General features: G+C 42.1%; 1 protein-coding gene across 1 annotated transcript; it reads left to right on the forward strand.

Annotated features, from left to right (window-relative positions):
• Window positions 1-2,853: 2,853 nt before the first annotated feature.
• Window positions 2,854-3,591, forward strand: LOC122571717. The gene has a single exon (XM_043735779.1). It carries the CDS (start codon window positions 2,854-2,856, stop codon window positions 3,589-3,591), a length of 738 nt encoding a protein of 245 aa, XP_043591714.1.
• Window positions 3,592-10,550: the final 6,959 nt, after the last annotated feature.

The raw sequence follows: 10,550 nt of genomic DNA on the forward strand, positions 1-10,550 counted from the left end.
GATCCAACAAGTAAAGCCACAACTCATTCAACTTACATTACAAAACCGCCACCAATATTTGTCGAGGCCCAAATAATAGCTTATTGAACTACTAAACAATTTAGTAGAGAAGGATAATTATGCAATGAAACAAACAAAATTAGATCAAGCTAAATTCAAACAAACACCCCTGAAATTTATAGGAATGTGATAAGAGCATTAAAGGAAAAAAATGCTATATACCACACGTATCAGCTAAAAACGGAAAGGAGCTACAAGATAGTCATAAGAGGACTGCATCCAAAAATCAGCACGAAAAAGCTAAGTGATGAATTAGCTAAAATTGGACACCAAACAAGAACAATAAATAATATTACAAAATACGATACAAAACAACCGTTACCATTATTCTTAATAGAACTCGAACCAAGAATCAACAACAAAGAAATTTATAAAATCAAAAAAATCCTAAACACAATAGTAACAGTGGAACCACCACGCTATAAAAAAGATATACCGCAATGCATGCGGTGCCAACAGTATGGTCACACAAAAAATTATTGTAACAGAAGCTCGGCATGTGTTAAATGTGCAAAAAATCACTTAACAATACACTGCCCATATGAGGATTGCATCCAAAAATCCGCACAAAAAAATTAAGTGATAAACTAGCAAAAATTGGCCATCAAACAGAAGCAATAAACAATATAACAAGATACGATACGAAGCAACTATTACCATTATTCTTAATAGAACTTGAACCCAGAACCAATAACAAGGAAATTTATGAAATCAAAAAAAGGAAAAGTCAATAGAAGGACGCTTAAAAAACATATTATGCCAGGGATGAATGTAGCATTCCAAGAAGTGCTGAGGAATCAAGTCCTGCCATGCAATGGAACGTATTCCCTGCATGTAATGGCGCGTGTCACTTGCATAGCGCCTTCTTTAAAATGTTCACAATACATGAAAAATACGCTATAAATGATGCTAAATAGCATGGATAAAGAAGTAGTGTAGTGACCGTTGGTTGAGTAACGGTCCAATGATCTGCGGAAACCAAACAACTCTCGACGTCTGATGGTACCGTGGAGGAAAAACCATCTATAAAGACACGAAAGAAAGGGGTGGAGGTAATGAAAGGGGAAGAGAATATGAAGATAACAAGAAATATGAGAAGTAAAGAAAGATAATATAACCCCGATGTGGTTATAGCGGATGGAGAATCCGCTATAATTTATTTTTACTCCGCTCCTCCTTCGTCGTAACCAGTCGTCGCCGCCGCCAGTTGAAGGCCGGCGGATCTTCCGAGCTCTCCACAGACCTGACCGAAGAGATGACAACATCTACTACGGCGGACATATGAGCGGAACTAATCCGTTGAGCTTCTGAAGTGACCAAGGTTGCTGAAACATCCCGTAAACTCAAGGGCACACATGTGAAGGCGCTCAGAGAAGCGGCGAGGTCCATCGCCTCTGGTGCAACAGAGATAGTGAGGAGGATGGATCCCGCCTCTGGCGCCTTCGCGATAATGGAAGGATGCATAGCGGCATTAGAGGCGGAAAACAAGGCGCTCCGAAAAGAGCTGGCACGCTCCTCGCGCTCCACAGCAAAAAAGAGCAGCGAGACTGCGCGTCTCGTCGCGATTGAACGCAAGATGGAGGTGCTAGACCCCTCGCTGATCCAGCTGATAGAAAAACACTTCCAAAACATTGAAAGAAGAAAAGTAAAGGAGGTCTCGTCCCCGACGAGACCACGAGAAGGGTAGAGCCTGGAGCCCTAAATGCTCCAGCGACCAAGGGAGGACAAGCGGCTACCATGGAAAGGCAGACCGTCGAAAGATGAAACAGGAAGAAAAAGGAGCCAGCGGAGGAACAACCGGCGAAGATAACTCCCGGGACAGGGGCGAAGAGCTCGAGAAAAGCCCCAGAGGGAGGATTGGAAAACGTACGAAGAGGGGGAGACAAACTGCCCCCCCCCCACATACACCGCGAACATCGACGTTGATGATTACGCTGAAGGATAGATCAGGCCAATTCTACGCGAGGGTGTTGGCCGCGGCCAAGGACAGCGTCTCTCTGGCCGAGGTAGGCATCAACGCGATAAGGATGCGTAAAACTATGATCGGAGTAAACTATGACCGGAGTAAAATTATGGTCGTTCTGGAGGTCTCCGGGCACCAGAAGAAGGAGAAGGCCGCTGCAATCGCAGCACGGCTGGCCCAGACTCTGGATTCAAGCAAGGTCCGCGTAGCGACACCCGTCCGAGATGAGGAAGCACGGGTGACCAGAATAGACATTTCGGCCACCAAGGAGGAAATCAGGAATACCCTGTCAAAGGAGAGCGATTGCAAGGCGGAGGACGTCCAACTGGGAGAGATCCGCCTCGTTCGAGACAGTCCTAGATCTGTATGGATACGAGGCCTGGCCGGTGCAGCGGGGAAACTGACCCAGGCTGACAAGGTCGCCATAGGTTGGTCGATAGCGAAGGTCGAAGCCATCGAGCGAAGACCTTTGCAATGCTACAGGTGCCTGGAAACTGGACACATAAGCAAGATATGCACCTCCAAGGAGAACAGGGGGCACCTGTGTAACAGATGCGGCTATTCTGGACACCAAGCCAGAGCATGCACTGTCGCGAACCCGAAATGCCTGCTTTGCGAGGCGCTCGGAGCACCATCGGTACACAGGATGAAGAGACCGGCCTGCCCCCCCCCCCCGAAGAAAGAAACAAGAGGAACCACCCGCGGATCGACGGTTGCAAGTGGCAACGAAAAAGGCTCGCCGCCGCAGGGAATCCCCGACCCTAAGCCGGCGAGCAAGGAGGCTGGCATGCAGGAGAATATGGAAGTAATGATCTTAGGTGATTGAGAAAATGCGCATCCTTCAGACCAACTTGGGACCGTCAAGACGAGCACAAGACCTGCTCTACCAAACCATTCGAGAGAGCACGGTCGCCCTAGCGGTAGTGGCTGAACCATACAGAGTTCTGGATGCTCCGGACTGGGCCAGAGATACAGACAAAATGGTAGCTGTCAGCTGGACATCAACGCCGGGGGCGTTCGCCCACGGAATCCGGCTGGAGCGCGGCAACGGATACGTCCCGGATGGGCAGCGTTCTAGGAGTTCCTGGATGGGGTTGGCGACTGCGTCAAGCGGCACCTTCTTAGGCAGATGCTCGTCAAAGGAGACTTCAACGCACACTCCACGGAATGGGAAAGCCCCAGAAACACCGCGCGCGGCCGCGTGCGAGACCGCGGGACTTGGACTCCTGTTGGTGAACAGGGGCTCGGCCAACACCTGCGTGGCGTGGAAGGGGAGCTCCATCGTTGACATCACACGGGCCTCCCCCGATACACTCAGGCGGATTTCAGGCTGGAGAGTGGCCGAGGAGGTCGAGGCACTCTCGGACCACCTCTACATATTCACGAAGGTGAAAGACATACTTGGACCTAGAACGGTGACCGCGGGTGATGGTCGCGACCCGCCGAGAAAAGGACGCGCACACCCACCACCAAGGTGGAATATCAAGGAAAGGGACGACGATCTGCTTCGAGCGGCCGCAATAGTGGTTGCCTGGACATGGTTTCCCGGGACGGCGTGGCGTTGGTGATGTCTCTGGGAATCGTCAACGCGTTCAACTCTATGCCGTGGGACAAGATAGTGGTGGCCGAGATTCCCAGCTACCTCGTTCGGCCCATCGAGTGCGGCGTTCTGCAGGCCTCGGTATTAGGGCCGATCCTGTAGATCATCGCGTACGACGAGGTACTGCGCTGCCCGCTGCCTCCGGGCGCGGCCATGGTGTGCTACGCTAACGACACTCTGGTCTTGATCCCGAACGGTGTCTCACGCGTCAGCGACTGTTCTGGCCGCGTCTCCCCCTTGGGAGCTTCGGACGTTGGTGCTCAAGAGAAGACACGCCCTCGTGAGAGTGTGGAACCCGGGAGGGGACTCGATCATACGCATAGAATGGTCATCGTGGAGTTTTAGTAAGAGTCCGACACTACTCTGCTTTTGCCGATTATTAGCAGCAGCGGAGTGTCCACAAGGATGTTTCCACGTGCAAAAAAAAATATATGTTCTTTGTTAATTAAACCATTGAATTTACAAGCAAAATAAATATTTTTGGCTATAATACATTGTATAATTTCAGAAAAGGGGCGCAGTGAACCGATATGGCAAGCCAGCATGGAAGATCAAGATGTTGCTGTAAAAATATTTCCTTCCCATTATCGTAGTTATCCAATAGGAACGAGATACTTTCTGTCTTCCCTTTATGGAACACCCATTTCTTGTATGTTATTATGGTTGATATTCTGTTTTATTCTTGAGTGATATTGTATTACTTACTTAAACATAACATTGAAAAATATACGTAATCTCCATTTAGGTGTTGATGAAAAAACAGTACGGAAGGTAATAGTGAATATCTTTCAGTACGTAGTTCTGCAGCATGCGGTATTTTAACGGATTTTTTTAGAAACGTATGTAATTGATTGGACCACATTTTGTAAAATGTGTTTCCACGAATCAACGATCTTCGAAATGACTAGCACCAACGGAACTGAGCACGCGACGAACACGAACGACAGCGTAAACGCAGTGTGTACACCGCTCCGTATACCGCCGTTCTGGCCGCACGATGTAATGCTGTGGTTCTTGTTACTAGAATTACATCTGTCAAATTATCAAATAATAATCAGATCTAAATGCCCGCATTATAAGCGACAAGGCAAAATTCCACACCACCGTCGTGAATCTTACCGAACGGTATATACAGCTAGTCCGGGACGTATTGCGACCCGCCGAAGACAGAGCAGATACGAAGACCTGAAAAAGAAACTCATTAAAAGACTAGCTGACTGGGACTCCATCAGAGTGCTAAAGCTACTAGAGGGCGAACACATGGGAGATAGGGCGCCGTCCCAGTTCTACCAGAACCTGAAGAAGTTCGCCACACTGTACGTCCTCCACCTCAAATTGGTGGAATATTCTTAAAAAATTAATAAAATTTACAGATAAATTTAAGCCGTGCATTGCACAGAGAGACATTAATTAATTAATCAAAGCTGATGGTATTTGTTGTGTATGCGATTTAGGATTATCAAGTTAGTTCGAATTTCTGGTTCTAAATACTATACAAACGGAAAAGCAGAACATACTGAGATAGAATCAATCGATGATGTAAGATGATATCTTAAGCATAAAAAATATAAAACATTTTAAATAATTAATAATTATGCCTCTAATTTGGAAATTAGGTCGGTACTTTGAGATATACGGCGCGAGAAATATTAGAAGAGGCTATAAATTTAAGAGATTTTCTTTAAACAAATAGATGTTTATGCAATGGGAATTAATTCCAAGATACTCCGATATTTACGTATTAGGATTAGAATTAATTACTATATCAGAAGTAATTATTTACACATTAGGATAAGAAGGCTCGACCAATATCAAGTCAAATACAGAATCACTCCGCTATACATGATGGACCGGTTACCTCGCAAAAATTATTTGCAAAGAAGAACTAGGAGCATTGCTCTCCAAACAAATAGAATGCATAGATTTTATAAATGTAAAAAGACGTTCAACTAGAAGATCGCCTTAAGAAAATTAGAATCTACAATTTTTTTTAAAGATATAGATCCGACAAACACCCCTCCTGCATGTGTTGTCTGAGAATAAAGCACGTTACATCCAACTGCAATGTAAATTACATCAGTTATAAGAGGTCACACATCCTAGGCAAGAGCCCGCAGTTTATAAGACCAGGTATCTCGTTCAGTTCTCTAATAAACGGTAAAAACAGGATAGAAGAATCAATAGAAGTATCAATATCAACTCCCGGCAGTTAGTGAGCTAAGAAGTGATAGTAAGGCAAGTACGATAACTAAGGAACGACGAGTGAAAGACATTGTAGACCAAATCCATTTCTAGCTTGATGAAACCGAAATTAAATAAACAATAATAATAATCATAACACTCCCGTAGAGCAAACTATAAAAAAACTCCGTAATAGGGCAGTTAAAAGAGAAATAATAGAATCAACTATATCCATTTAAATGTCGTCCTAATCGGACGAATAGAATTACATGAGGAATGCTAGAGTGATTGGGAAAAATGGGATAAGTATAATATATACTTCCGTTTGAAACATAGTAAAGATCGGATGTTCCATGTTATCTCAAATTTATTATAAATATCTTTTACTCTTTATTTCTTTCTGTGCAATTCTTAAAAGAAAATGTCACATTATAAACCCCGTTCATCTAAGATTCTTTTCAGTAACTCGTTTGATTCGCCTCGGATAAAACATTAATTTCCAAAGGCTTTATCGTATAATTATCGTTTAAATAATGGGCTGTTACAGATTTATAAATTTTAGATGCCTGCAAATGAAGAAGATGTTATGAAAGATATGAAAATAGCAAGTCAGCATGTTGCGTGAAATATAAGAGCGATGGAATATTTTACGAGAGATTGAAGTTAACAAATCATTGTTACAAAAATTGTTTCTAATACGAAGGTGGACATTATGATGTATAAATAATTTTCGTGTTGGTAAATCAGTGGAGACTTCAATAGTAAAGGCTTCAAAATCAAGAAAGTCTTTCTTTAATGGAACGTTACTAGTTTGCGTTACGTTCAAATCTTCAGATCTTCCTTTATTAATATCGAAGAACAAACGCAAATGTGAAAGACCCGACCAAATGTCACAGACGGACAAACAGCGTGTAACTTTAAAGTAATTTAAGATCCGAGTTGAGTGCGATGAACGACGCTACGAAAACTATTCGATACATTCGTGGCGCGCCAAGAATTGTATCACTCGAAGTCCAAAAGACGATTAATCTCACCATTGGTGTATTAGCAGAATATTAGAAGCCTTCGCACCAATATCTGTAAGCAAGATTACATGATTACAGATTACATGTACATCTGTAGCGCGGGATAGTATAATTGCAACAAGACTACAACATTATCATCTTTTTCCTTTTTCTCTGGAGATCTGGTTACATTCAGATATCTCTTCCGCAGAGTTGGATTTCTTCGGTTACAATGTTTATTCTTATGACAGATTTGGCCTAACTTCTCTAGAGGCAGTGCTGCGCTTATTGGCGTAAAAAGTCAATTTTGTAGCTCATGTGTTCGTCTTAATATCTCGCACATTGAACACCAATTCGTCAGGATTCAATGTTTGTTCAATGTTTACCGTTGTGGTGGCGGTATACCTTTCACCAACGTCTTCATACTACCTTTACTACTACCTTCGTGCTATCTGTATGCTAATACCGCATTTATACTATGAATTTACCGACAACGTTATTGAGGTTGGTGATCTGTATTCAGTTGGTTGCATATTTATGTTTATATTACATATATTTCTATTCGGCGTCTTTAATCCTCTCAGTTTCACATCAAGTGAATCCGTGACCATCTCTATTCTGGGATGCAGCCAGCATGCGGCAACATCTATACTTTTGTGGCTCGACACAGATCGGATCTCCATGGAATTCTCCCAATTGCTTTTAAACGTAGCTCCGTATTATTTCGCGTGCTTTGCAGCATGTTTAACAACTCGTTAACGACAGGAATTCTTCTGGATGCTTGGAAGACTAATACAATTACTTCTACATTTAAATCTGGCGATGCGATGAACCGTAGACCGGTCTGCATCATCGATGTAATGCCAAAGTTATTCGAAAGCGTAGTTGTTGACATTGCTAAACTTCATGTCACGTCTCTGATCTGTAACGAGCAACGTGGCTTTACGCCAGCTTTGTCCACAGTAACTAATCTCTCTATTTACCGTAATTTTGTCTCAACCAGTCTAGAGAATAACCAAGTGGATAGAGTGTACAGCTGTTTTAAAAAGACTTTTCACATAGTACTACACAATATTATGAGTTCAAAATTGTTGCACTGGTCTTGTAATCAGTCGCTTTCTTGGTTGACAAGTTACTTTAGCGATCATAAGCAGGTTCTTCACGTCGTCGGTTGTTACTCAAGTATCCCTCCAGGGTTTACTTCTTGATCCCTTGATCATTTCATGACTTGCGTTTCGCCTCAACTGAACCTTGATAACTTTGACAACTGGTGCGGAACAAACGATACGTCGCTCACTTTAGACAAATATTACTTGGTGACACTGTCATTTCTCAGCTTTCGAAATTAAGCAATTTGGGTGTCCGCTACAGCACTGTTAAATTCCCTACTTCACCGACAGCGTGTAGTTGGCGAGACCTCTAAAAGAATCGGACTTGTGAAGCGTTGTACGGTGTACCTTCGAAGCTTGCGAATTATCAAAATGCTATATTGTTTTTTCGCGTGACCTCGTCTAGAATATATATCTGCCATTCCGTTTTATCATCCGATCACGTATAAACAGTCGATCGAAAGAGTTCAACATATCTTCTTCAGATTTGCAGCCTTGAATCTGAGTCCGGAAATGGCCGTAGCAGATTATGATTATTTCCCATCATGAAAAAAATTAACATGCGATCTCTTGAGTCACGAAGAATTACTGACCCGTAAATGCTGACCTGATGTTCTTATTCCAGTTGATGAATGGCTTTGTGAGTTGTTCGCAACTTCCATCGAAGATAGATTTTTGTTATACGAACTTCGACGCTGAGATTTACGCGTGCATTTCATCCGATTTGCTATTCTTTTATATTAGGTAACTCTTACCTCCTAAATCACATCTGTATCAAAGCGAATATGTTTTGTGCATATTTAAATCATTATGCACGTGATATTTTCTATTTCTAAAAATTAACAATTAAAATATTCCTGCCAGTTTAATTTTATGTATTTTTACTATGAATCTTTCAACTGCTTGCATATAGATATATAGTGTTTGTACACTAATAGGAGTTTGTCCCGTTTATAATAGTACTAGAAATAAATAAATTCGTACGTTCTACGTTTCTTTATACGTAACATAATAACGTTCTTATGAATCCCATGATCCACTACACATCGTTTCATCCGTATCTCATAATGTCCCCACTAATGCGAAATAACTTTTGCAAAAACATTTTTGTGATAGCATTAATCCCTCCTGAGATACTCCACCATTCTTACTTCAACGTAATATCGTTGACGATATCTACCAGTATCTTCTGTATTATTTAAAAAGGGAACCTTCCGAAACGCTCATCTAGAGGATTTACGAACATCTTTTTAATGTTTTTGTTTTGACATAAACTCATGCGCTTTCATCAGGGATAAATGGACAACGCACACAGAATTACTCACATATATCATATCGGTAACAGTGCGCTATTTAAAAGCTACGTTTAATATTAAGAATTACAGGTACTTTAAGAATTAATATTCTGCACCTTTAATGAATGGGGTTTCAATAACACTAACTTTAACGTGTACCCAATTTATAATCAATGCAAACATAGTAAAAAGGCAATACCGTTATCTGATACGTGGAAACGTATTGTCTCTTTCGCTCATACCTGCAAATATCGAAATAAATAATATGGACATTTCACATCCGAATGTAACAAGTTATTTTCAATTGGTAATAAAATGTGCGGCAAATCATTCGGCAAGGTTAATGGGAATTTTAAAGAAACGCAGAGCTATTGTTCGATTTTTCCATCGGTCTATATCCACCGAAAAAAAATTAAAGGCGCACCAAATACTATATTATCCTCATCGCACGCCTCTAAAATTAATTGGTGATATGAACTCATTGGAAGAAGCAGGCGATCAAAAGGCAAGACAATAAACACGGAAGGAAGAACACTGCTTAGGTATCTGGACGAGAGAGGCTGGACGATAATTAACGGCAGGGATGAAGAAGGAAAGGAGTGGACCTACATTGGGAAGAGAGGAAACTCAGTAATAGACTATGTGATTGGAAACCAGGAGGTGACAGAAGAAATAATTGACATGAAGGTCGGAAAAAGAACAGAGTCGGATCACATGCCATTAGAAGTAGAAACAAGGTAAACAAAGCAATACCAAAGAAGAAAGTAAAGATAAGGAAATGGGGCATGGGAGAGAAAGTGTAGTATGGCAAGGAGTGGAAAGAGAGGAAAAGAGAGGTGAGAAGAAAGATGACAAAGTTCAGGAAAGGAAAATGCAGCAGAGAACAAGAAGCATGGAAGTACATAAACAGGTATAGAAGAAGAAGAGAGGGCATAGATGAAGAAATAAGCGAAGAAGAGTGGAAAAATCACTTTATGGAGATCCTAGAAGGAAAAGAGCACAAAGAGGACAGAAAAACGGAAGAGCAGGGAGAGGAGGAGGAAATAAGAAAGGAGAGGGAAGACAATATAGAGAAGGAAGAGAGGTGATATACCAACTAAGAAAACTGAAGAGGAAGAAAGCAACGGGGGAAGACGGGTTAGAAAATGAGGTATGGAAGTATGCACCGAAGGAAGTGGGGGAGGCGTTATGGGAGTTATTAAGGAAAATCTGGAGTGGAGAAGGGATACTGGAAGATTAGAAAAAAGGTGTAATATGTCCGATATACAAGAAGGGAGACAAGAGAGTAGCGAAGAGTTACAGAGGAGTAACGTTAATGGACACAACATATAAGATCTA

Source organism: Bombus pyrosoma, linkage group LG10 (genome assembly GCF_014825855.1).
Source record: "Bombus pyrosoma isolate SC7728 linkage group LG10, ASM1482585v1, whole genome shotgun sequence".
NCBI lineage: Eukaryota > Metazoa > Arthropoda > Insecta > Hymenoptera > Apidae > Bombus > Bombus pyrosoma.

Excerpts from the sequence above, each read along its gene's own strand:
- LOC122571717 (XM_043735779.1), top strand. The coding sequence starts at position 2,854 with ATGCGCATCCTTCAGACCAACTTGGGACCGTCAAGACGAGCACAAGAC.